The sequence below is a fragment of the Clupea harengus genome, chromosome 24 (genome assembly GCF_900700415.2).
Source record: "Clupea harengus chromosome 24, Ch_v2.0.2, whole genome shotgun sequence".
Lineage (NCBI taxonomy): Eukaryota > Metazoa > Chordata > Actinopteri > Clupeiformes > Clupeidae > Clupea > Clupea harengus.
Window position 1 is genome coordinate 8,035,872 of NC_045175.1, and position 27,365 is coordinate 8,063,236.

At 42.0% G+C, this 27,365-nt stretch overlaps 2 protein-coding genes and 1 long non-coding RNA gene across 3 annotated transcripts in view; 2 read left to right on the plus strand and 1 right to left on the minus strand.

The window, feature by feature from the left end:
- Positions 1 to 12,346, plus strand: part of LOC105893867 (egl nine homolog 1-like) — a 33,370-nt gene extending 21,024 nt beyond the window's left edge. Inside the window, exons 2-5 of the mRNA XM_031561891.2 lie at positions 3,133 to 3,252; positions 9,417 to 9,553; positions 10,049 to 10,116; positions 11,567 to 12,346. Coding sequence (XP_031417751.1) covers positions 3,133 to 3,252; positions 9,417 to 9,553; positions 10,049 to 10,116; positions 11,567 to 11,622 — 381 coding nt within the window. The 3' untranslated portion in view covers positions 11,623 to 12,346. The remainder of the gene's footprint in view (positions 1 to 3,132; positions 3,253 to 9,416; positions 9,554 to 10,048; positions 10,117 to 11,566) is intronic.
- A 751-nt stretch (positions 12,347 to 13,097) lies between these two features.
- LOC105893856 (hatching enzyme 1.2-like) lies at positions 13,098 to 18,008 on the minus strand. Its single transcript, XM_031562353.2, has 9 exons — positions 17,943 to 18,008; positions 16,738 to 16,762; positions 16,458 to 16,508; positions 16,043 to 16,186; positions 15,643 to 15,760; positions 14,515 to 14,693; positions 14,241 to 14,322; positions 13,883 to 14,010; positions 13,098 to 13,744 (listed from the first exon to the last, which is right to left on the minus strand). The coding sequence occupies exons 1-9, from the start codon at positions 18,006 to 18,008 to the stop codon at positions 13,734 to 13,736; spliced, it is 804 nt and encodes a 267-aa protein (XP_031418213.1). The 3' UTR covers positions 13,098 to 13,733.
- A 1,609-nt stretch (positions 18,009 to 19,617) lies between these two features.
- Positions 19,618 to 21,026, plus strand: LOC116218997. The gene is made up of 3 exons (XR_004163065.2): positions 19,618 to 19,655; positions 19,759 to 19,944; positions 20,161 to 21,026. It is a non-coding gene; the product is annotated as an uncharacterized LOC116218997 (long non-coding RNA).
- The last annotated feature ends 6,339 nt before the right edge of the window (positions 21,027 to 27,365 follow it).

Sequence of the window (27,365 nt, forward strand, 5' to 3'; positions counted from 1 at the left end):
GTTTACTAACCAAAACACTGCGACCCACAGAGCAGAAGTATAACCCAGGAAGATGCTAAGAGTGTGCATATTTTGTGTGTGTGTTTAAGCGAGGGTGTAATGTAGACGTGTGTGTGTGCGTGTGTGTGTAACCGATGCTGTAATGTAGATGACTATTTGTAAGCTATAGGTTAGCTTTGCTTGTGCGGATCTCATCAGCTTGGTTGTGTACTTCAGAGTGTGTGTTTGTTATTGTCAGTGAGTGTGTTTGCGTGTGTGCTTTTGTTAGTGACAGTGTGTGTGTGTGTGTGTGTGTGTGTGTGTGTGTGTGTGTGTGTGTGTGTGTGTGTGTGTGTGTGTGTAGGAAGAGCACTGTGTAAACTAGCAGCGCAGGCCTATTGTTTCCTAACACTCGCTACCCAGACACATTACAAAGCAAAAACAACACAGTCGCCCCAATTAGCCTTGCAGTGTGTGTATGTGTGTGTGTGTGTGTGTGTGTGTGTGTGTGTTTAAGCACTCTGCACACACAGTTCAGTCCAGTTCCTGTGGCCTTTAGTCTTGTGGTCCTCTGCCACACATACTTGCACTTCATGTGTATTGTAGTGTGTTTCTTCTTTATTATCTGCATTTGAATGTATATTTTTATTTTTGTATTATATATTGTCTATATATTCTTGATTGTTTGTATAGGATAGCTACCAATGACTGGAGCAACTTATCTATGTGTTAAGCTGATTTTTTTAGTTTTGTTTGTTTTTTCTAGTTGTTCCTCTGCCTAGTCTGTGTCTGTAGGATGTAGGCTGCTGTTGCTACTGGTTACTGGTGCTAACAACAGCAAGGTCAAGGGTTATGATACCCGTAGAGCGCACATACTGATGAAAGTGTATTCACTGTGTGTAAAAGCGTTTTCCAAATGACTAAATCTAAACAGGTGCTCAGTCTGTTGCCTGCACTACATATTTAAGCCTGTAGCTCCATGAGGCATATATTGCATTTTTTAACAGTTTAGCTTGTAGCCTCAGCATGTATGTATCCATATGTCCACGCACATAGCGTTAGCCTACATCTTGTAGGTTTTAGGCTGTAACCCATAAGGCGGCGTATGTTACCGTTTATCCTCATAAGGTGGCGTAGTATGATACCATACATTTATCCTCATAAGGCGGCGTATGTTACCATACATTTTAGGGATGGGCATAATTAATCGACGATCGATTAATTGATCATTAAGAATTTCCTCGATGAAATTATGTTTTCATCGATTAAAACTAATGCATGTTCTGTTGCGTAGTGTGCGTGTAATTTATTTATTTTAGGGCTGTCAAAGTTAACACGTTATTCTATGAGATTATTGTGGCCGAGATTAATGCAATAAAATATTTGAACGCAGTTAACGCAACTTTGTTTACTTCCGGTGCGCGTTGACCCATGGCACGAAACTGCCGCGTGTCTGCAAGTCAGTTAGATAGAAGAGACCGAGACGGTAGTTGAAGATAGAGAGAGCTGAGGGATTGTTGGGCGTAAAGTTTCTGTTTAAGAGGCAAAATGACAGAACAATCGACAAAACTAAAGTTGTATGTAGCATTTGTCAAGCTGAATGTAGCTATTACAGAAGCAGCTCGTCTTTAAGTTATCACCTTAATGCAAAGCACCCGACAGAAAGCAGTCCCAGGTTAGATGGTCGCCAACCCACACTCCACGACTTCTCTAGGAAATTAACTAGACCAGTCCGTGAAAAGGTTACCAACGCTGTAGCAGTTTAGGTTGCCGGTGACTGTCGGCCCATCAACATAGTTGAAGACGGTGGGCTGACTGAGGTGATTCGAATTGCTTCAGGGGACAATTCTTACGATTTACCGTCGAGGGGCACCATTGTGTCTCGCATATATTCCTTGTATGACGGTGAGAGAGCACGAAAAAAATACAATTGAACAACAGTGTCTAAAATACACGCTGTCTGAAGTGATTACTCGTTAATTTTAATTCTCGTTAATAAGATTTAGTCTTGAGAAGAAAACAAACTTTTAATCACGATGAATCTAGATGAATGAATTTCAAAATGTGAGATTAATTAGTTAGAGAGAAAAAAAAAGTTGTGTTTATGAGCACCGGCTTCTAGCTGTCGGCTCCGCTGCTTAAGAGTACAGCAGCGCAAATTTTCAAGTGTAACCATTGAACGGATCCCGTTTAACTGCCACAAGAGTTGTCCATCTTGTAAGTTTAACTGCCACAAGAGTTGTTCATCTTGTAATAAAGATCTCAATGAGGAAACACGCTGTGTTTTTTTCTATTTTCACTGCATTTTAATATAGCCTATAAATAGTGAATTTTAATATAAAAATATTAATGATTAATCGAAAATCGATCGTTAATTCTCCCGACGATCGATTAAGACAATTTAATCGAATGCCCATCCCTAATACATTTATCCTCATAAGGCGGCGTATGTTACCATACATTTATCCTCATAAGCCGTGGTATGTTACCTTAAGTTAAACCTCATGAGGTGTGGTATGTTACCTTAAGTTTAACCTCATGAGGCATAGTATGTTGCATTAACATTAACACAGTAACATCATGTACATTCATACAGATACAATTAGGGTAATCCTCTGCAGTGCTATTCAAAGGTGTGTTTTAAAATGTTAGTCCACTGTGTTGTTATATTATTGTATTTTATAAGAACATGATTATTACTGATGTCTGTAGCTGTTTGCATGTGATGTTTGGTAATAGCTTTTGCACCAGAATCTGCTGTTGGATTACATGAAATTGCATTGCTTTCTGTGCTGAAATTATGAATGATGCCTGAGGGGGGTTTCTGAACATTCAGACTCTGAATGGACTAATTGAAAATGACAGATAATAAAATGCTGTGTTAAACTGAAACCATTCCAAGAACAATACACAAGTTGGGGAAAACTAAACAACTGCGCACAGCCTGTTGACGTATCTGCTTGTAAACAGTCTTTCAGGCCAACAGAAGCCGGGTGATTTGCTCTGACTGTATTGTCTGAAGCTCTGAAAAGTGCTGACTCACTCTGAGTCAGTGATCGAGTGATTTTGTAATCGTCTCCTTTTGGACCCGTTTCTAAAACCTTCCCCCTTGTCCTCCTCCTCCCTTTTCTTTCTCTTCTTTCCTCGTTTCAGGCGATGGTGGCCTGTTACCCTGGCGACGGGACCGGGTACGTGCGGCACGTGGACAACCCGAATGGCGACGGCCGATGCGTTACCTGTATTTATTACCTGAACAAGGACTGGGACGCTAAGGTGAGCGAGTGCCAGCGAGGTTAAAGTCTTGCGTTTCCTAAGGTCGTGTCACAGCGAGGGACCACTTGAGGTCATAATGGGCCCAGTTTCCTTGGAGATAGTGTGGCAAAAAAAAATGTTTCCTTAGAAAAGACTCCCTATCAACAGTGTAAAGTTGATGCTGTCTTTTTGAACTGTGAACAGGCATGCGCTGTGCATGCGACAAATCCATTTATCAGTTACACGTGTGGTTCTCTGTCTTTGTTGGAAGGAAGGGGGCAAGTGGTTTTGATATTTTCTAAGTAAAACCATTGCACAATTTTAACTACCTCTGAGGAGACTTCCGCTGTAGCGTTCCTCGGCTGGAAGTGGCTTTGGGTAAAAGTGTCAAGTGCCAAATATATCATCGGTAAACGTAGTTATTATGGATCCAGGGAGAAATGTGCTTTCTGTTCCTTGTAGTTGTCTTTAAATAAAATAGTTGGTGGAGCAGCATTAAAAGCAAAGCCCACTCACAAAGATCTTACAACAAAACACAAAGTAGTGTTATCATCATCAGATAAATCTTTAAACCTAGGCAACTGTCAGAGTATCTTATATGTGCCTGAACATCAGAGTGATCAGCCAACCTTTGTTGTGCTAGTGTACCTTGTTTTAAGATTCTCACAGGCCAGATGACCCCTTCATGACCCCTGCATGACCCCCTCACAACCCTTCCAGGCACCACTACGGGTGTGGGTTCTGAAACAGGCCCTGGGGCTAACTGATTTAAAGACCATTTCCAATGTGATCGGTTCTTTTATCGGAACACTTAAATATTTTGGAGTCATTTATTATTTATTACTGCAGTCTTTCCCCTGCTCTCACTAACCACCCCACCACCCCTGCCCCCAAACACACACGCACAGCAGTTCCCCAAACACAATCCCCAGCAGTTCAGAAAAGGATAATCGTACAAGTGTGTTTGCCGAACGCGTGTTCTCTACTGCAGGGGACGTCGTTACTGTCCAGAGGAGCAACCTCACCCAGAGCATGTTGACCAGCTCTTGTTTTTGCAAAAGAATCTAAACATACCTAAGCACTAGCTTTGCATAGCCTACATGCAAACAACAGTGAACCATAGCCTACTTTTTGTTTATTTCAAAGTTTATATTTTAAGTAAACTTTTATTCATTTAATTTAATTTACCTTTTATTTTTTGTTTAAAAGTAGCCTAAATCGCATACATTTCTTAATCTGTCAGTTTGTGTGCAGTTGACAGGGGCTATACAATAATAGGGTACATTTTTATTTATTTTCTCTATTGGCTGCCCTGTTCATTAAGTTAATGTTAAGACTTAGGAATTAAAACTTGGAAAGTTGTAAGTGAATTTGACTGTGTTGTATTTGTATCTGTTTTCCATGGTCCAGTGTTTAAAAAAAAAAAATAACCAAAAGAAATCTCAAGAAATCGTAATATCGAATCACAATACTTACAGAATCGCAATACCCACAGAATCGTAATACATATCGAATCGCCACCTAAGTATCGTGATAGTATCGTATCGGGAGGTCCCTGCTGATTCCCGTCCCTAACACACACACACACACACACACACATACACCCCCACCCCCACACACACACAAACACACATCACCACCACCCCACCCAAATGCCACAAACCCTCATCTCTATGCTTCACTGCGCTTCAAACCCCCGTCCTCACACGCTGATTAGACCCACGGCGGATCAGTTTGGTCGGAGGTGGGGGATATTCCTCTGTAAACAACAAGTGCGCTAAGCCCCTTACCTTCCCACCGCGGCGGATCAGTTTAGGTAGGAGGAGTTCAGGGGGGGGGGGGGGGGGGATATTCCTCTGTAAACAACAAGTGTGCTAATCCCCTTACCTTCCCATCCCACCCACCATGGCCTCCACCTGCCCTCTGCACATACCACCCACCATAGAATCAGAAACACCACCCACCATAGAATCAGAAACACCACCCACCATAGAATCAGAAACACCACCCAGTGGAGGAAAAAAACAACAACAAAAAAAGCTTTCACGTTGCAACATTGCCAACTTTAGCACCAAAAGACATGAGTTAGTAAACTGACTGTGCTGCTGTGGGTGTGTGTAAGTGTAAATGTGTATTTTTTTGCGTGCCCTTTCGGTAGTTATATTGCTACTTTTTGACCAGAACTCCTTACTACTGCTTTAAGCTTGTGTGTGTAGAAGCGGAGTGTTATGTATTATACTTCACACAGACAACTATACTTCAACAGCCAATCGACCCCTCTCTTCCGTGCTCCTGAATAACTCATTTAAACAGTAGTATGACCCTAACCTCCAGCTGAAAGGTACACTAACCATAATCATTTGACCTAAAAATAGACCAATGTCAACACCTAAACCTCACTGTACAATATTGTAGTGCCAAACAGATAAAAAAGCAAGCCATCATAAATCAAACCTGGACCTTCTAGATTCCATTCAAAAATATCCTTTTTGCATCTTGATTTAGGATGAGGTGAGACCTCTCAACAAATACTTGCCTCTGTGTTTCTTTTGTTTGAAAAATGTCATTGGTGAATGCCACACATTTAGAAATTCTGATTGTTTTTGCCCATCATTGATTGTTTGGGTTGAATAGTAATCTGACAAGGTCTGAGCAAAGAAGACCTAGCTTACTTACCAAAGAGGACAACCCCGTTCCCCGGGGTAACCCTTAACCTCCCCCCCCCCCCCCCCCCCACTTCAGTGTCCTAGCTGTTAATGGGCAACACTTCCTGAACGTCACTTTTTTTTTTTTTTTCCTCCCCACCCAAACGTCTCCCCCGCAGAGAGAGGGCCGTCTGATTGGCTCAAAGCCGCAGTGGCATGTTCTCAATGACATTCCAGGGCAGACAGCCAATCCTGGGGAAAGTATGTTTTTGACCGTACGCTCCTTCTCAGCCTGCTCGCATGCCACTCGAGATTAATCAACTTTACTGGATTACCCCCGCCGATTATCTTCCTTATAGAACACGGTTTTGAAACTGACTTTGTCTAGACTGGCCGCTTTTGTGTTTCAAAGGGTAAACATTTGCACACAACAAGCTGGACTGTGCTCATAAAGACACGCGTGCGTGCGTGCTTGTTTTGTTTAGAATGATGTGCTGTATCATCATAAAGTCAGGGTGAGAATTTGCACTGTGGAAACTCCGGAAGTCAACAATTGACCACATGCTGATAAGAACATTCTAAATGGCCGGGAGATATAAAATTGACCAAAGGTGGTAACCAAATGTGTATCGGTTCCCTGCTTGTTGGTTCCGGTTCCCTGCTTGTTGGTTCTGGTTCTCCCTTCAACTGAATTGTGGTCTTTTTTGAATTTTTTCATGCTCTTTGTCATAGTTAGTTGGTGAGGCATTTTATGGGGACTTTTACTTTCATCATTCATTTGATCAGTAATTGAATCTGTGACCTTGGCATGTCTCATCACACCTGATCTACAACAGTAGTAGTTGAACAGTAGAACAGTAATAGACAATTTACCACACTGCCACTAAATATCACCGGTGGTGTTTACACTTAAAGGTGCATTTGGCTTATTCCTGTTATTGAAATCACTCTATTTTACTCTATTTGACTAAGGTTTATCAAACTGTGATCACTATGTGATGCTGATGTAATAGGTTCGATCCTGTGTCTGTGTTTGAAGGTTTCTCGTGAGCTTGAGCTGGCAGTCTGTGCTTGTGGTGATGGTTTGATAACCGAGACTCCTGAGTGAGACTCCCATGTACACGTATGCTTGTGCTCTTTGAAACCACACACACACACACACACACACACACTCACACACACACACACACACACACACACACACACACACACACACACTCACACTCACACTCACACTCACACACACACACACACACACAGTAACACTCACTATCACTCTCTCTCTTTTTTCTCCAACTCTGTTTCTCTCACTCTCTCTCTCTCTCTCGCTCTTGCTCTGTTTCTTTCTCACACACTTGCACACACTCTCGCTCTGTCTCTCTCACACACACTTGCACACACTCTCGCTCTGTCTCTCACACACACTTTCACACACTCTCGCTTTGTCTCTCTCACACACACTTGCACACACTCTCTCTCTCACACACAATTGCACACTCTCTCTCTCACACACACTTGCACACTCTCTCTCTCACTCACACTTGCACACTCTCTCTCACACACACTTGCACACTCTCTCTCACACACACTTGCACACACTCTCGCTCTGTCTCTCTCTTTTTCTCTTTCTCACACACTTGCACACACTATCGCTCTGTCTCTCTCTCTGTCTCTCTCTCTCCCTCACACACACACACTCACACACACTCAAACCAACATCCCCTTATTCTCTCTGACCTTCCTCTGCTGACTTAGAAGCCAGCATTGTATATTGTACAAGTATGCTCTAGGGCTGTTGCTGGTATTGTGTGTGTGTGTGTGTGTGTGTGTGTCTGTGTCTCTGTGTTTGTGTTTGTGTGTGTGTGTGTGTGTGTGTGTGTGTGTGTCTGTGTTTGTGTGTGTGTGTGTGTGTGTGTGTGTGTGTGTGTGTGTGTGTCTGTGTGTGTGTGTGTGTGTGTGTTGTGTGTGTGCGCGCAAGATCAGTCGCGCTGATGCTGCATCTTCCCCTGGGCATACTTGTGCCACGGGAGTCTCACGCAAACCTGCCCAACAAAGGCCTTCCCTGCTCCCCTTATGTAAATGTGTGTCGATCACGCCGCGTCACCTCGTTATTTTTAGGGGTCTGTTTTTGCCCCAGGGCAGGAAAGCGCATTCAGTCGCAAGGGGTTTTCCTATCCTTGACATTCCTCTTTGTTTTCACATTTGAGTATGTCACTTAAATGTGTGAAAGTATGTGTGAGATGCCGTGTGTGTGTGTGTGTCTGTGTGTCATCATAGCACTCTGTGTGTGTGTGTGTGTGTGTGTGTGTGTGTGTGTGTGTGTGTGTGTGTGTGTGTGTGTGTGTGTGTGTGTGTGTGTGTGTGTGTGTACACTGTATGAGTTTACATTGTGTGTGCTTAGAGAGTCTGTGTCTGTGAATGCTCCTTGTGTGTGTGTCTGTGGTGTGCTTCTATTTGACTGATGTTTGTTTGCGTGTGTGTGTGTGTGTGTGTGTGTGTGCCCACGTACGTGTGCATGTGTGTATTCCCTGACGTCTGACCCCTGGATGTGTGTGACCAGCAGCAGTTACGCTGAGACTTTTGTTGGGGTTAGGGTATTTTCCAGACTTATTTGTGTTTTTGGCTGTGGTGTTGTAAACATATATATCACTTACTAGCATGAACCCTGACAGTACTGCTGCCTCCTCACTGTTGTTTCATTTAGACAGATACTCGAGGCTCTGTTTGTGAAGTCAAGTTATTACATTTTTTTTTTTTTTTTTAAAGGAATCCCAGTTTTTCTAGGGTTTTTCTAGGGTTGTTGTCTGTTCAGATCTGTGAGTGCAATTTACACAAAGCTGTCATACTTTTGCATCTTGCAACCATACAAAGTCCAGTAGAATATCGATATTAGAACCAAATGCGGTGAACCTTGTTAAATGGTGATGGAAATGAGTTTCATTTATTCCCCTGCGATCTCTGTATGCAAAACTGAGAAAACAAATGTGAGCTACCAAAAGTTTTGCGTTTCGTAGATTTGGAATAAGCTGAACTAAAGGTTACATTCCACAATTAATTTCAGACTGTTACAAAGGCATTAGTGATGACATTTAATACTGTGGTTGAGATTGGCGCCAGAAGAGAGGCTGTGCACTACTGCACAAGGCTAATGTCAGACACAGACACACACAGAGACACACACACACAGAGACACACACACACACACAGAGACACACACACACACACAGAGACACACACACACACACAGAGACACACACACACACACAGAGACACACACACACACAGAGACACACACACACAGAGACACACACACACACACAGAGACACACACACACACAGAGACACACACACACACACACACACAGACACACACACACAGGGACACACACACAGACACACACACAGAAACACAGAGACACACACAGAGAAACACACAGAAACTTATCGTTCAGAATGACATGAGGCCAGAAGCACACTGGAGTTCAAAGTTCAACTTGCCTGCTAATTTGCCCCCATACTCACCCAGGCTTTGCTTTGCAGGACCACGGAGGCCTACTACGGATTTTCCCAGAAGGCAAAGCGCAGTTTGCAGACATCGAGCCTAAATTCGACAGACTTCTGTTTTTCTGGTCTGACCGACGGAATCCCCATGAAGTCCAACCAGCCCTCGCCACTAGGTCTGTGTGACTCCCCTTCGACCAGACACATTGGCTAGGCCATCCTCAAAACTATGTTGGTTTGACGTAACTCAACTGACTCCGTCAAATTGGGCCCAACCTAATATACAGTACCAGTCAAAAGTTTGGACACACCTTTCATTTTTTCTTTACTTTTATTATTTTCTACATTGTAGATTAATATGCGTACATGCGTATAGTGAAAGTGTCTGCATTTATCAGTTGAAGTTCTCAGTTTGAATTTGTAATTAACCCCTAAAATGGCAGTATCTGTAATAGTAAAATTAAGACTCTGTTAAAGGTTTTTTTTTAAATATATATATATATAATTATTATTGTCATGGTCTGCTCATTACTTTACATTCATTTCTTTCTTTCCACCATTTTGTCACCATTTCACTCTCAAGCCTTTCGGTGTAGGACAGGGCTATGGGTCACATGGGTCATTGTTAATGGACCTATTGAAACGAGTGGTGTTATTTTCTGCCTGTGCAGGTATGCCATCACGGTTTGGTATTTCGACGCTGATGAACGCGCTCGAGCGAAAGAGAAATACCTTACAGGTAAGCCCTCATCCAGACAAACAGACACACACACACACCTACACACACACACAGAAATACCTTACAGGTAAGCCCTCATCCAGACAAACAGACACCTACACACACCTACACTTACACACACACAGAAATACCTTACAGGTAGGCCCTCATCCAGACAAACAGGCACTCTTGGTCCGGGGCACCCACTGGATGGCGCCATGGGTCTTCACCCTGGATGTGATGATTTAGAGCCCAGTGTGAACCTTGGTGGGAGCAATGGCTGCACATTGGAAATGGGTACTGACTCAACAGAGAACAGGAACAGGACAAGTAGAGTTCTTTTCAGATTGGGAGCCGGTATTAGAATGTAAAGCCAGTCTTTCTAGTATCAGTACCCGCACTCTAAAAGCTAAAGGAATTGTCCCCCCAAACATGTTGTCTTGCCACTAAGTGCTGGAGTAGCATCCACTTCCCAGCATGCAATATGATTAGGCTGATTTGACTTGGGTGTGCAAACAACATTATATACGCTTGTCGGTGTGCTCGGTTTTGTCTTTTGAGAACACCCTGAGAAAACAAGTTAATTGATTAATAATGAAGTAATTAAGTAACTAACACAAGGCTATCAGTCCATCAGGCTAGACTATGATCTGGTTGGGCGTGGTCCAGTAACACACCTGCCTCACGTAAGACTGACTCCCTGGACACACATAGTGCAAGGCCTTATTGAAACACAACTTAGGGCTGAAACACACCAAACGCGTTTCTAAAAACGTGACGCTAACAAAACCATTGTTTCCTATGGTACGGCGCGCCTTTCGTGTGCGCCTCTTATCCGCCTCGCATCGCGTCTTTCTAGCATTTTTTAGGTGCGCTTAAAAGTTGAAATATTCTCAACTTTTCAGCGCAAGGTGCGGAGGCGCACCGCTCATCAATGTCACACTCGGCCCAGGCAGGTTGCGCACGCAGCTCCGCTTCATAGGCGCCGGGCAAAACAGCCTGGTGCCCCTGCGGCTGTTTTGCCAGCCGCACTTTGCCAAGGCGATTTTGAAACGTATACGTTTTTAGAAACGCGTTTGGTGTGTTTCAGCCCTTAGGGTATCGTTGGCCGGCACTATGTAGTCAGCTGAAATATTTACTCTGTATTATTATTTAGTGTGATTATTTTTTTTTTTTTTATAGTATTTAGTGCAACATTTAGTGTTGTTTGATGCAGACGTCTTGCACTGTATGTCTTTGGTAGTGACTGTTTTGTACAGGAAAAGCACATAGCTGTGTCCATGGCCTTATTGTGTTGTTCTCTTTCTTTTCCCATTTCATTTCCCCTCCATCCTCCTCTTTTCCTCCTGCATCTCATTCTTCTCTCTCTCTCTCTCTTTCTCTCTATCCCTCCCCCTTTCTTTCTTTCTTTCTCCCCCTCTCTCCACATCCTCCACTGCCTCCCTCTTCCTCTCGTCCTCTCTCACTTCAGGTGCAGGAGAAAAGGGAGTGAAGGTGGAGTTGAACAAGCCGTCGGAGCCCAGCTAACGAGCGAGGGGATGGGGTGCGACGGACAGGGACACCCCCCACACTGACCCCTTACGCACTGACACACACACACACACACGGACCCCTTACACACTGACACACGGACCCCTTACACACTGTTGCTTCTTGCTTCTCACGAAGGACAAATGACAAGGGGAGTGGGAAAGAAGAGAACAGAACAGGAGAGGAGAGGAGAGGAGGAAAGTCAGTTTGTGTGCTTTTTCTTTATTTTAATTTTTTTTTTTTAACCCACCTCCTCGCTAATTTGTTCGCTCTTATTTTCTTGCGATGCCAACGCGTTTCCAAGGACATGGACATTCCTCACCACTTGCTTACACGTACAGTCAGTTTCCCCCTCAGTACTTTGTGCTTCTCAAGTGAAGAACACGGCCGTGGCCGCGAGTGGCCATGGAAAGAGTTGTGATCCTAATGCATGTATTTATATGTGTGTGTGTGTGTGTGTGTGTGTGTGTATTATACACATGACAGTGTATACATGTATGTGTCCACATTTGCTTGTCTCACAGGCATTGAAAAGGGTCTAGTATGATGTGAGCAAGCTGCTGAGAGCCACACTTACGGTTAATAAACTCCACAGAACACACTGTCCACCTGTCCATCCAAGACTTAGCCTCTCTCTCTCTCTCTCTCTCTCTCTCTCGCGCCCTCTCACTCCCCCTATCTCTCTTTCTCTCTGTCATTCTCTCCTGTCTCTCACCCTCTCACTTCCCCCTATCTCTCTCTCTCTCTGTCCTTCTCTCCTGTCTCTTACCTTCTCACTCCCCCCCACCCTCTCTCTCTGTCCTTCTCTCACTGTCTCTTGCTCGCTCGCTCGCCCTCTCTCTCTCTCTCTCTCTCTCTCTCTCTCTCTCACGCACTCTCTCGTCAAGACGTGTAACTCTCTTGTCCTGTCCAGGTCTGTCTTTAACCCCATGATCTGTCCTCCTGTCTCCCTGATGTGCTTCTGAGTGTCTCCATGAATGCGTTTCTAATGAAAAGGTACCGTGTGGTCGTCATGCCTCCCAGCTGTGGCATCAACACCATTTTCACATGTGCACAATTCAAGATTGTCCACCCACCTACAGACACACACACACATACACACCTACTCACAAACATACACACATATACACACACCTACACACATATACACACACCAACACATACATACACACCTACACAAACACACACACACACCTACCTAAGTTGAGTTGCTCGCATGTTCCTTTTGTTTCTTCCATTTAGCGGAACAAGTGCTTTTTCTTTCCATGATTGCAAGCTGCGTGAAGAGTTTGTCTGTGTTGTCTTTTTTTCTCTCTATATATATATCTCCTCCTCTCTTCTGTTCTCTCTCTCTCACAGCTATTGTTTTGTTTTTGTTTGTTTGTTTGTTTTTGCCCAAGTGGCGGCGGCGTTGCTGGAGCTTCCCCCGTGCCAGTGATCAGAGAAACTTGTGTCTGTTGTTGCAGACGTAACGTCTCCATTGTCTTAAGAGAAATTACCAGAATACCAAAACTGACATCTTCTGACCTGTCTTGCAGCTCTGGATTTTAAGAAAAAAAAATAAACATTTACAGGTTTTGTAATGTAATCTCTGACTCCAGACTGATTTTTATATGTGATTTTTTTTTTTTTGGTCTTGAGCGCCATCTTGTGGATAATCTGGGTTTACATTTAAGACATGTACTTTTGTGTACTCATGTTCTTTTGTGTGTTCAGCTGTGATGTACAAAGTATTGAAAAATAGGGTCTGTAACGTCCTATTTGGTACACCACAAATCAATACTTGCCCTTCCATTTCTGTGCTGTTAGAAAAGGCTCACAGTCAGACAGATGAACATAACTACCCGAACCTTTTGAAAAGTGAAAATTAAATTTCTTTTATTATTATCATTATTATTTTCCAACAGACAGAATAACTCACTGACAGGCAGTCTATAACATCATGTATCCCCAGTAATCCCAAAGCCCCTGTTCTAATACACCTCTTAAATACATTTCATATTCTGAATTTAAATTTAAAAAAAATTATAAAATTAAATAATAAAAAAAAACATACATGTCAACTCAGCCTTCGGCAGCCCCAGTTCTCAGTTTCTGCACTCATTGATTTACTGTTCATCTGCAAGAAAACGGTTAATTCTATAGTCAATATCTCACAACGGTGCTGTTATAGAAAAAACTTACAAATTATCTTTAACAAACAAGCCAGGTAAAGAAATCTTTGTTGGGTTATCCATCATTGATTCAGAACACTTACCGCACTTGTATATCTTGTTGAGCTTAAAAATGTCCGTCTCCGACAGGTCAGTCCTCTGTCCAATTGTGACTTCGGGGTCAGGAATCGGGATGATGGTAGCCTTGCCGAAAGACGAGGTAAAGGAGTATCTATGACCAAACAAAAAATGACGTCTGAGTTACTAGTGGTTCACTTCGAGGCATCATCAAGTTTTTGTCGAAAAATAGCGAGCCAACTAGCTAACGGCCAATAAACTTGCTATGCAGACAACAAAGCCAAGCCAAGCCTGGATGTTTCTTAATCATAACTGCGATATGTCTGCAATCGGTCATCAGTCCACAGCTCTGCGGTGTTATATTATGCATGGATTTTAACTCACTTTCCGTAATGCATGAGTGAGCTGTAGTCATACGTTGTGTTCAGATTATTAGTGTCCCTTTTAGCAAAGTTACTGGAAGCGCCTGTGAAGAGAAAGTGGAAATTTTACTCCATTTCATGTTCAGTCCTAACTTCCATCCTAATTAAGATACTGAAAAATAAGGGAAAAGGCTATATGATCTTACATGTTTCTTTACCTTTGCACTAAAGAATGGCATAGTTAAGTCAATGATTTCAAATGTGTAAAAAAAATAACGACACTTTTTTTTTCTCACCGTTTGGGACATGCTCCCAGTTGATTCTGATATACTTGTCCCGGTCGCTCCTGGTGTGCTCGTGGTGGAAGCCGAGGGCGTGAAGAAGCTCGTGCTGAATGACCCCGGGGTAAAGGCACCGGTAGGCGTTCAGGGAAACGGTCTGTTTGCCACCAGTCCTACCGACGGATGAGTAGCACCTGCACCGGAAGGCATTCACAATTTCTGTTGATCAGTGCGTTTGTTGATCCTGAGATACTAAAACCAATTATATGTATAGGCTAATACCGCTATATATATAATTCGACTGTTAGAACTAGGTGGTAAAAACGAAAGTTGTAGTAGGTTCAATACCAAGGGAAGAGACATACAGACTTATGCAATGTATGCCTGTACTAAACTGTAACTGTCGCTTTGGGGGAAAAGCGTCTGCTAAATTTGTCAATGTATGCATACAGACGACCCAAAAGGAAAGTACACTAAAACAAGTTTTCGTGACTTAAAATAAGAAAAGAAAAGCATGACTTCTCGAGGAGAGAGACGCCAGGGGAAGCCTGAATATCGATAGCCTCACAGCATGCATTGCAAGATTTTGTTACCTGCACTATATCGTTCTTAGTTTCATCTTTGAAACACATTTTCTTTGTTTTTTAGTAAGTGTTGACTTGATTTGGAAACTGACTATATTAAACACCAATTATCGTGATGCGAAGTGATAAGACACACCGCCACTGTGAAATGTATCCCCCGTAGCATATCTTTACCACCGTATCACTGAACCCTGGTGAGGAAAGTAATGTGGTGGACCTCCTCTAATAAATGTTAAATTCCTTGCTAATTACGAAGCATTACATAAACAATGGAAACAATAATAAAGTCTGATCTTATCAATGTTCTTTTTAGGTTAGCTTACGTAATATGGTAGATCTAGGAGCTTTAATTTACAATAGCACTGCATATTGCACCTTTAATTTACAATAGCACTGCATATTGGACCTTGAATGCATCCCAAACCGAATCCCAAACCCTTATTTCCTCTCCTGCACTTACCCGCTCTTAGACTCGATGCTGAGGTGGTGCACACACACACACACACACACACACACACACACACACATCCCAAACCCATATTTCCTCTCCTGCACTTACCCGCTCTTAGACTCAATGCTCAGGTGGTGCACTTGAGTGGTGTAAGGCACAAACCGAATGCAGGTCTTCTCATGGAAGGTGTTCATGGCCTTCTCAATAGTAACCTTCTCATGTGAAACTGTGGCAAGGATCAAACAGGAATGTGTGTTAATTATTATATTACTATACTATATTCAATATAGTTGTAAATGGTCATGTATGTGCTCTTACCTAACCAATGTCACATACTTACATACTACATCCAATGTCATATAACACTAATTCATCTATGAACATATTACATATCACATGATTTTTAACCTATTAGCCTGCTGGACAGGGACTTTGGGCACAAGGTTTAGAATGAATCATCCACAAAAACCAACGGAAGACAAATATATCTCAATTTTTTGTAACTCACGGAAGTAGTCGTTAATGTTGTACGGCACTTCCACAAGTCCCGTGGGCGACTTTTCCCACCTGCAGTCGTAGAAGGAGTAGCATTTCATGGCGTTCCTGGACCTCGGCATGGCCACATCTCCCTCCATCAGAGTCCGGGAGATCCCTTTGGGAAGAACATTTGAGGAAGACTGGGTTGGTTTCTCTCTCTCTCTCTTTCTCTCTCTCACTCACTCACTCACTCACTCACTCACTCTCTTTTCTTCTCTTTTCTCTCTCTCCCCCTCTCTCTCTCCCCCCTCTCTCTTCTCCTCTCTATCTTCTCTCTCTCTCAGCCTCTCTCTCTCTCTTTATTTCTCTCTCTCTTCACTGTCCCTCTTTCTCTCCCACATGTACAGTGCCGTTATCTACTCAAAGATGGGGGTGTCATGTTTTACCTCTGTTTGCGTCCAGGATTCTTGAGGAGATGTCAACTGCCTCATCCATTTCTAAGGAAGAAAATACCAAATGCTTCAACATCTACATCTGCCCAATCAACTGACCAGTAGCTAATAGTGCTGGGAAGATAACCTAGAGAGCAAGAAGGAAAAAAGAGAGAGAGAGACAGAGCAAGATGGAAATAGAGAGAGAGGGGGAGACAGACAGAGAGACAGGGGGGGGGGGGCAGACAGACAGACAGAGAGGGGGGAGACAGACAGACATAGAAGACAAACGTACCCTCTGGACTGGACATATCCTGGTCCTAAGAGAGACAGAGACATGAGACAAAGATGTTTTTTTTTTCTTCCCCTTGTTGTGTCAAGGACAGAAGCAGTTCTCAGTCCTCCGGCGTTTCAGAGAACACCTAGCTGTCTGTGTAATTGTAACCGCATCAAATATCAACAGAGACACTGGCATACTGTGAGACACGTGTGGATATAAAAGACAATTCTTAATACAGAATGTTCACGTCAGTCTACACACTCTTGATGAGTACTTTGTGTTCACGTCAGTCTACACACTCTTGATGAGTACTTTGTCTTACATGGAAAACAGCATGGATGTGTAAGACAATAACAAGACACATATTATCGTATTTCTATAAAACAACTATGATTACATAATATTAGTGCTGTCAGTTTAACGCGTTATTAACGGCGTTAACGCAAACCCATTTTAATGCCGTTAATTTCTTTATTGCGAGATTAACGAGATTTTTTTTTTTTTTAGATTATCGTTCTTTTTGGCCTCGCAAACTGTTTAGAAGGCTAACGTTACGGTTTGAGTGAATGGTGAGCGCCATACGGCGAAATGGTTGATAGAAAGCTTCTGAATGGAAAGTTTACTTTTAAAAGTTGTGTTGTGCAAAAGACGCAAGCTTCATTGTTGTCTGAAAATGTCAACAGGCAGCTGGCTGAAAGCAAAGAAGTAGTAGGCTTACCTTTTATTGGTAACCTAACTGTTACGGTTCATTGTTTCTGAAATAAGAGGCCTGACTGCTATGTTCCCAGCAAACTTGAAAAAAAAAAATACAATATTAAGCCATGGTTTAACTGCACTATAGGCTGAGTCCCTGAAATGTGAAATGTGCACTTTATAATTTTATTTTGTACCGCCCTGTTTGGCAATGTTGGTTTTCAATAAAATAAAACATCTGCATAAAGCAAGCCAATCCACTTTTCCATGTTGATAAGGGCATTAAAATAAAAATAAAATGATGGAAAAAATAAATAAATGAAGGGACATTAAGAATAGATAAAAATTTGCGATTAATCGCGATTAATTTTGAGTTAACTATGACATAAATGCGATTAATCGCGATTAAATATTTTAATCGTTTGACAGCACTACATAATATGTATGAGGTAGAAGCACCTATGTATAAAACCTAAAACACTGTGTCCACAGAAGGCGTGCAGCGGTTTCGTTTCTCCAGGTCTTACCATTTGGGACAGGGCCTGAGACAGACACAGCAGCAGAACCAGAATGGAAGCCAGTTTCCTGTCCATGTTGCTCCTTCGCTGAAGATGCGACTGCAGGTGACCAGGAGGGAAGCTGTGTCTAGTCCACTGTCAGGTCAGGGCATATATAGCGTCCACCTAGAGGAGTGTTTACAGGTGGGCTTAGGTGAATGTCAACATCAAGCACTTACATAAGGATGGTGGATTACTCAGAAAATTGTGTTTTTTTTGTAGAAGATTACCAAATTTTAGAGAAGGACGTTAATGACTGAGACGAAAAGAAACTTCATGAACTGAGATGCCAAGGATTACGAAGACTTGAGTGTTAGGTGGACAGAAATGTGATCACTTGTGCAGATGTCCTCATCGGATTTTGAAACGCACTCGCTGTTAAAATGGAAACATAATGATACACATAGAGACATGACATCTTGCTATATGATGGCAAGATATCACAACCTCTTTATTCTGAGTTACTGAACACCTGTGTAGACCAGTGGATCTGGATGAATTTTCGCAAAAAAAAATCAACCCAGTGGACTCAACAGCGAATCTCTCACATGAGCCAAGACAAAGGACTGTCCCTTCGAGGGTTTTGGTGACACACCTTTGTGTTAGAACAGGAACAATGCTCCCTCTCAACACACACTACCCCTCCCTAAAGAGACGCAGACCCCATCAGACGCATGTATTCAGTGTTTAAAGCAGCAGTGTGTGTGTGTGTTGTGTGTGTGTGCATGTCATCCTACATTTTACCATGCAATCATTTAGCAAAGGATTTGAGTATATTTGCTTAGGTATCTAAGCCATGATCTATGGTAACCCCTTGCTCTAGCCGTTGACCAATATGAGCAACCTAAAGCAGTAACTAAAACCAGGGGAGGGGAAGGAGGGTGGGGGAGGTTTGAGATGGCCAAGTGTGTGTGTGTGTGTGTGTGTGTGTGTGTGTGTGTGTGTGTGTGTGTATGTGTCTGTGTGTTTATGTGTGTCTGACTGTGTGTGTGTGTATTAAGGTATGTGTATGTGTGTACACAAGACCCTCAAAGGTGGTGCCACTCTTGTGTGTGTGTATGTGTGTGTGCAAGTGTTAGTGTGAGTATAAATTATAGTAGGCATGTGCCAGCAGTGTTGCATTTGGGTAACAGATGAGTTTGAAAATGGCCCTTAAAGCAACAGTTGACCATGATGAGCATGTCTGAAAACAACAGCAAGGAGGTTGGAGCCGACATGCATGATGAAAACAAGAGCTAAGTAGGTGGGAGCTGACATTTTCAGGACTCACCACACTGACTATGGCCTCCATGTGACAGCATTTCTAAGGTAAAGAGACCACTTTCAGGCCAGCCTTTGAAGACTCAAATGTGTTGCTGTCTCTACAAGTTTTATATGTTCTCATAAAGCAAAAGTATTTGTTTGAAACTCTGCATAGTCTTGAAATGGAGTTGAACCTGGAATAACCACATACCTAAGAATCAAAATGTGTGACCAGACGCAAATAGATTCAAATAGATTAGATTAAATGCTCACATGCAGTCGGCCTGGTTTCGGTGGACACTGGCGCTTCCACACACTGCTGACTCATTCTGGGTTCTTTCTCAAAGATACGACACCGACATGAGCAAACTCTGCAAAAGAAGCTAAAATGTCCTGTTCGATTGGGCACCAGTCCACTGACCACACATCAGACTACTTCAGGTGACATCATACGCTATTTCAACCCCAATAATTTTAAAGTGATCATCGAACACTGAGTTTAGACCCGAGCCTTACCAAGTATGTACTTTATTTCACATTCCAGAGAGTGAGGGTGAAGCAGGGCTCTCTGAGCAAGCTGAAGGGGAGGTGCCTCAGACAGAGAGCAGCAAGAACCCCGAAGATCCTCTGGAGGAAATGAGGGAGACGCTCGAGCAAGAGTGGGGGAGGCGGGAGGTGATGGTCATGGAGAGGTTTATGGGGATCCTGTCAGAACAACTGACATTCACAGGTGAGCCCACATATCACTGATAACCATTAGCATAGTAGGCTATGCAACCTGTAAAGGTCAAAGGTCAAATTATACCTCCTGCTAAGTGCGTCAGACGTGCTTTAACAAGAGCGGAGCTAAAAACTGGGCAAACGCTGCTCCAGGAGAAACAATCAATCAACCAATCAAATCAATTATTTTTCTTTCTTCATTTCTTTTCTGTTTTTAACACTCAAGGTCCATCATCTGAAGCTGATGAGGATAATCGTGAACAGTCCAGAAGAAAGGTGTTCAGATGGTTGGATAGCGCGTTGGATACGGGTCTGCTGATGATTTAGACAAATAGGAAAATGAATAGCATGCAGATGACTCATTACATGGAGCGATAAGTAAAATAGGTGTTGATATGCACTCTGGGGTGATAGGAACTTGTTCCCATCTCTTTCATATAATCAGTTTGGTCTTCATGAGGTTTAGAAAACTGTGTCAGCTATATGGCGAAATGATCTTGTAACATTTAAAGGATGATTTGTTTTGCTTTTATTTACTCATCCAAATTCATGGTTGAGTTGAATGTTTTTATCCTGAGTGTGCATTTACAATGGAATAGCGCAGAAAAACCTCTACATATGTCTATAAGTTTAATTTAAATATATATTCATACCACATATAATTAGACATGCAGGGTTTAGAGTATGACAAAACACAGGCAATGTGCTTAGGGATCTCTAAAATGTGTTATGTATACATTTCTAAAAGCTTAGTTAGATTTATATTGTTTTATCCCAATAATATTTGAATTGTCATTGATGATGGAACGTCTATTTGCTAATCATTAATTCAAAACAAAATCCTTCCATAATCCAGTTCATCAGTGTGTGTGTGTGTGTGTGTTGTGTTTGGTGTGGTGTCAAATACATTGTGTTGTCCTTGATTGTTGTTTACTTTGTGTGATCTGTGAGCCTTTAAGATTCTTTGCCCAAACAGAAAAAGAAGAATTGCAACAAGGCTAAGAAAGGTGAAAGATCCGCAGACCTGAAGAGATCCATGAAGAGTGTCATCTTACATTTTACTTTGACATTTTAGTTATTTAGCAGAGGCTTTTATTCCAAAGTAAATTACAGTACTTGCACAGGTCTACATTTCTTATGAGTGAGTGTGCTCCCTAGATATCAAACCCTTGACCTTAGTGTCGTTTGCACCTCACTCTACCGTCTGAGCCACAGAAACCACCCCTACAGTAGTAACCATCACCTCAGGCCCCGTGCACACGGAGTCTAGTTTGCCTGAACCCGGATTCATTTGTCACACGGATCCACTTTTTAATCGCGTGCACACGGAGCCGTGTCAAGAAAAATTTGTGTGCACATAAACCCAGCGGATCGGATTGAATCTGCTGTAGTACATCCCCCACGCCTGTTGGTGGCCCTTTAACGGTGCTACAGACAACTGAAGAAAACGGAGAAGAAGACAGGAGCATGCGTATAAATTGATAGAAGACTGTAGTCGAGATCCAACTAGCAACGATTAGCCTAGCCGCATAGCCTACATTTAATCTGCACTGTAACACATTAAGGTGGTTAATACAATCAGTGGTCAGAGCAGACTAGGTAATGCGAAAAATAATTCTATTTTGTGTTGATAATAAAGAGTTTAGAACAGTGCAACAAAGCAATGTGCAACATGACATGTCTGTGAGTTGTTTAAATGCCTGTGCTTTATGGAGAGGCTGAGCTTGAGCACGGGAGACCACAATGCAAGTGGTGTGGATCCTGGCTGTTTCATGGTTTACAATTGCTTCCAATTTCATGGTTTTATTACCAACAACCAATGAATGTTATGGGTTTCTATGCTTCATCCAATTACGCTCGAAATCAGTATATCTGGATGGCGCCATTGATCTGTATTGGATGGCGCACATTTGAAACTTTTGAAATAAAACCGGAACCAAGAGTAACGAGCCTGTTTTAAAAATGTAAGGAGTAGAAAGTACAGATACTTGTGTTAAAATGTAAGGAGTAGAAGTAAAAAGTTGCCAGAAAAATAAATACTTGAGTAAAGTAAAGATACCTAAAAATTCTACTTAAGTACAGTAACGAAGTATTTGACACCTCTGCTAACAAACTCACAAATGTAGGCTATTGTTGTGCTTTGTCCTTCACGTACTGTACCTCTGAAGTTGCGTTAACGCTAGCTAGTAGCTATCGCTATCGTTGTCTGACAGGACTAGAGCTCACGTAATATTCATCTTTATTACAGACCGTTTTGAAACTTCCGTCTATAATAAAAATCTTTTCACGTCAGATTTGCTCATATAGGCTATTGCTGACACTTTTAAAAACCGGTTTTGTAAAATGGTCTGATGCAAATAGATTAAACAGTGATAGATTAAAGTGTGGCTTGTTAAAGTCATAACAACATCGATTTAGATAGATAAACTTGTATTATTCCCGTTAGGGAAATTCACGTGTAATAGCAGCAAGGTTTTTTTTATGCTGGAGAGCTGTTAAACAGGCTGCCACCCTCGCTGCGCCATGGCAACCCATTAAGTTATTAAATAATGCCGGTTGTGTCCGTTGTTCTGGCTGGTCTACAAAATTACGTCCAACTGGCTTAGTAAGAACACGAAAAAGGTAGATAGGTAGAGCAGCACACTATCCCAATACAAACAATTAAGCACAGTAGAAAAATGTAAGTCACGAAAAAGGAGCCACGTCATACATTTAGTTTATGTTGTTGCTGTTATGAAGTGAAGCAGTGGGGTTAATAAGGGTTCAGCCTGAGGTTACGAGGCGATTACATGGGGCAATGACATCATCAGATTAGAAAGGGTTGCGGATAGGCGTGCACACGAACACCAACCCGCGGACAGATTCGAGTTGACTCACTTTGGACCCCCGATTCGAAGGAGTGCGGATACAGTGTGCGGATACAGTGGGTTTGTGTGCACGATAGGGCTATCCGGAGACATTTCTCTCCGGGTTCAGGCAAACTAGACTTCATGTGCACAGGGCCTCACTCTTCCATCTGAGCTACAGACCCCCCTACAACAGTAACTATCACATTTCCTCAAACCACCTGTCTGGACACAGAACACGCTCACAGTTTTAGATTTAAATGGCCTTTATTCCATTCTATAATTCATCTTCTCTCAGTGGACTGCCCTAGCTCCAGAGGCCTGGATGAGTCTTGGCTTTGGCTCAAGTTCTCCAGTGAGGTTAGTAGGATGGCAGAGGCGTAGACGGCAGGGGCGTGGACGTTGCAGTGGCTAGGGTTAACTAGGGTTAACAGCAGCCATGCAACAGTGATGCTATCCTTTTGTGTGATCTTTTTTCCTCTTCACATATTTTGTACTTGAAAAAATGTAGACAGTCCAGTTCAAGAATATCAAAGTCAGTCCAACCGCCTTCTGCTTGTGTAACATATTTAATACATGTAGACTGCCAACAGGATTCACACCACATCAACACATGATGCAATAAGCTCTATTAATGTATTTGAATTTCCAACAGATAGTAAGTAAATGGACAAAAAAAAAAAAAACCTGTATAGCCCATTATACAGGATTCATGAGACTGATATCATAGGCAGATGCTGTGTCTGTTCAACTTGTTCCTGCCCCAGCATGCCTTGCCACAGACCCAGCCTGAAGCATTGAAGAATGCAAACAAAACAATTAGCAATTCAGTCTATGTACTCTCTGTTTTCATACATACCCTCTTACTCTTTAGAGCTATTCTGTTATTTTTTCTTGGTTCCCAGGAGGATAGGACATTAAAAAACGTCTCAATAATACATAGAAGTGAACTTGCTAATCAATCAATTGGTCAGTCGGTCAGCTGGTCAGTCAATAAAACAAATAAATGGTGATCCTACAGTCAGTATTGGTTGAACCCTAAATATTCACTACAAATCAGTGAATCCTCCCTGTTCAATAAAATGAAACCCCAAAAAGCATTTATTTTCCATTTTGCTTTACTCTCCCTTATTGTATCTTCTATGACTGGTGGCAGCTGACTTGACAGTGTTTGTAGAATTGGGAGGAGTTACCTGAAGCAGAATTCCTACTCCAGGACTCTGATGTCAACAGAGGTGATGTAGCTCCTCCCCAGTTTCCTCTTCATGTTTTGATGATCTTGTCACCGCAAGCAGTCGGTCTGGTTTCAGTGGACACTGACGCTTCCACGCACTGCTGGGTTCTTTCTCAAAGATACAATACAGACACGAGCTAACTGTGCAAAAGAAGCTGAAATGTGCTGTTCGATTGCACCTTCTTATTTGGGTGCATGAGTGAATGGGGGATGTTTTCTTCTTGTTAACTTGACAAAACCACTAAAATTGGTGCCATTTCTGGGACTATAAAATGAGAACATGTCTCAGGAAACAAACATTCGTCAAAGAGGTAAGCCAAAGTTCAAATGCTGTTCCTTCTTTTTCATGTCACATGAACTCAGTGTCCTAGAACACAACTCCCTGGAAAAGTGGAGTATTGTGAAACATGATAGCATTAATGTTCCAAGATTGAGCGTACTGAGCATTAACAAAGTATTTGAGGAATTTATTATTGACACCTGACATCATGTTGTTTAAGAAGGATCACACTCATCACTAACCCTCAACCATTTGTAATTATAGATGTACATAACCATCTTCATGCATTTCTGATCACCTCTTTATATTGTAGTTTTTTAAATAACATCCTCAAATCCATTTCAATGGCAACAAGGACACATAACCAGAGTTATTATCCCCACTAACCAACCAGTTTTAGTGAGTTGGGTCTGAAACCCAAAAAATGTAAGAACAGTTTTTACAGCAGAATATTGCCATCTCTATTGCCATAAATACATCAGTTAGTGAGCTCACTGTGTATTAGCCCTTGCTGAGGGGACCTGGGTAGATACATTGACAACATATCAAAACATTACTAACTTAAAAAGAGACATGTTGCTATTTGCAAGACACTATTTTTTGGATTTATTTGATTGGATTAAATAAATGACCTGTATTATGAATATCGAATATGAATATTTGAATCACCAAATATCATCAAAATACATGTATATGGTATGAAGCATAATAGGCAAGCTAAGATTATGTGAAACTACTTATAGTAAAAAATATATTAAAAATAAATGGGGAAAAAAACGTTACAAAATAACATCATTACACACTTATATTAATTTCCAAATTTGGCTTTGAAATGTTTAGTAGGTCTACTATTGTTTATATTGATATGCTACATAAGCTGTTTTTAAATTAAGGGCATTGTGTGAAACTTTTGCTAGCCTACCAGGTTACTGTTTTGAATGTTTCTTACGGACTATGGCATAATAATCATTGCTTTGTCTTACCAGAGTTTATGCTGCCAGTTCATAGACAAAGTCACTAGCTGCTGCCTACGTGCATCTGATGATGCAAGGGGCTGTGGTCACGCCCTCTCTCATAACTCTACAGCAGACACTAAATAACAAGTCTAAACTGCATTAAACACATACTCGTCTGTGACATGCACATGGCTGTCTCCTAAACCTGCTTCTTCGATTAGCCTACTTGGTATTGGTATTTAAACGACCATGAAATACTTGGTAGTGTGTTATTTGACACTAAGTAAAAATTCCATGAAACATTTAGTTGATACATACGGCATGTATCTTATAGAATCAGAATCAGAATTGTATTTATTGCCAAGTAGGTTTACACCTACCTGGAATTTGCTCTGGTGTATAGGTGCATACAGTAAACATAAAACATACAAACATAATAAGTACTACACATAACATAAAAACAAAATAAGTACTACACATAAGAAAAGTACTACTCAAAGGACAAAAAAACACAATATATACGATACAAATATATAAACAATGTATGGATGAATATTGACTAAAATACGGTAAAACGTAATTTTTTTCCTTTTTTAATAGAGGAAATGTACAGATACGGGTCAAAACGACAGGTGATATGTTTAAGGGTTTAGGTTTGTATAGGGTTTGAATGAAATCTGCACATGACATTAACGCCTCTTCAGTTAAACACTGACCCGGTGGGGCGACTACAGAATATAGCAATCTCATTTCAATAATATGTAGTGATACATGAAAAATGCTACAACTAGTTAGTGAGAACAAACAAACAAACATTTCTATCTCGTGATATATATGATGATATGAATCGAATTTGGGTGTATCCCTAGTGCCACCTGAGAGGATTTTGGTGTGCACAACGCAGGTCTGTTGGCTTTTAGGTAGTTAGCCTGCTAACATTCAACCCTCTTTCATTCCTTCTTCAATATCTGTTTGGCTCATCAAATTCATGTCAGCATTTTATATATTCATCAAATTTATGCCAGCATTATATCTATTTCTTTCCTCCTCGTGTTTCTTATAGAAGTGCGGCTGGTGGTGGTAGGCGGACATCAGTCCGGCAAAACAACCTTTATCAACACTGTGCTTGGCCAGCATGAGCCTGAGCCTGGGAGACGAACAGTCAGCTGCATGAGAAGAGAGGGGGAGGTCGATGGCAGGAAGCTCTTCCTCGTCGACACCCCCAGCTGGAGTAACTTCTCTTTGATTGACACAGCAGAGTTTAAGAAACAGCAGCTCATGCTGAGTCCGTCTATGTGTCCACCAGGGCCTCATGCTTTTGTGCTAGTCATTGGAGCTGATGGCCCGTTCACTGAGAAGAACAGGAGATCTGTAGCAGAGCACCTGGGGCTCTTTGGGGAGAAAGTTTGGGAGCACACCCTAGTGGTGATCACTGGGGTAGACAGAAGCAAACAGGAGCACATTGACAGTGAAGGTGGGGCCCTGAGGTGGGTAATAGATAAATGTATGAACAGATATCACGTATTTGAGAATGAGAGCATGACAGAACCACAGCGGATAACCCAGCTGCTGGAAAAGATAGAGTGTATCATAACAAACAACAGCGGTAGCGATTTTCCACTTGATGAGAAGGCTTTAAATGAAGTTGAAGAGAAGAGGAAATTGAATCAGGAGAAAGCCATCTCCAGACGCCTGAGGGTCAAGAGTCAAAGAGAAACACTCAGTAAACAAGGTAAGTTTTTTACTGGCTGAACATGATAAACTATTGGAAACCAAAAGAATATCGTTATTCTCTTCTATTATTCATTAATCAGAACCATGTGCTTCATGATGCTGTTCCAAATGGGTCTTCTCAGCTCAGGTTCTCCCGCTGTCAGAAGTCCGGATTCTCCTGCTAGGCTGGGTGTGCTCTAGAAAAACCTCGGCAAAAAATATCATCCTGAACAAAAAGGAAATTGTGGGCATGAAAAGAACTGTCCGGGCTGATGGAGAATCTGTCGTTGCTGGAAGGAAGATCACCGTGGTAGACACCCCTGGCTGGTGGAAGTACCTCTCTGCCCAGTTCACCCCAGACTGGATGAATGCAGAGCTGAGAAGAAGTGTGATGCTTGATGG

Bases quoted from the DNA above. Each gene is read 5' to 3' on its own strand.
- LOC105893856 (XM_031562353.2), bottom strand. From the start codon at position 18,008: ATGGACAGGAAACTGGCTTCCATTCTGGTTCTGCTGCTGTGTCTGTCT. The intron at 16,187-16,457 runs GTAAAACATGAC...TTCTTCCCAAAG, and splicing joins AATCCTGGACGCAAACAGAG to GGATCTCCCGGACTCTGATG. The intron at 14,011-14,240 runs GTGAGTTAAAAT...GTTTGGTCATAG, and splicing joins TCACTCATGCATTACGGAAA to ATACTCCTTTACCTCGTCTT.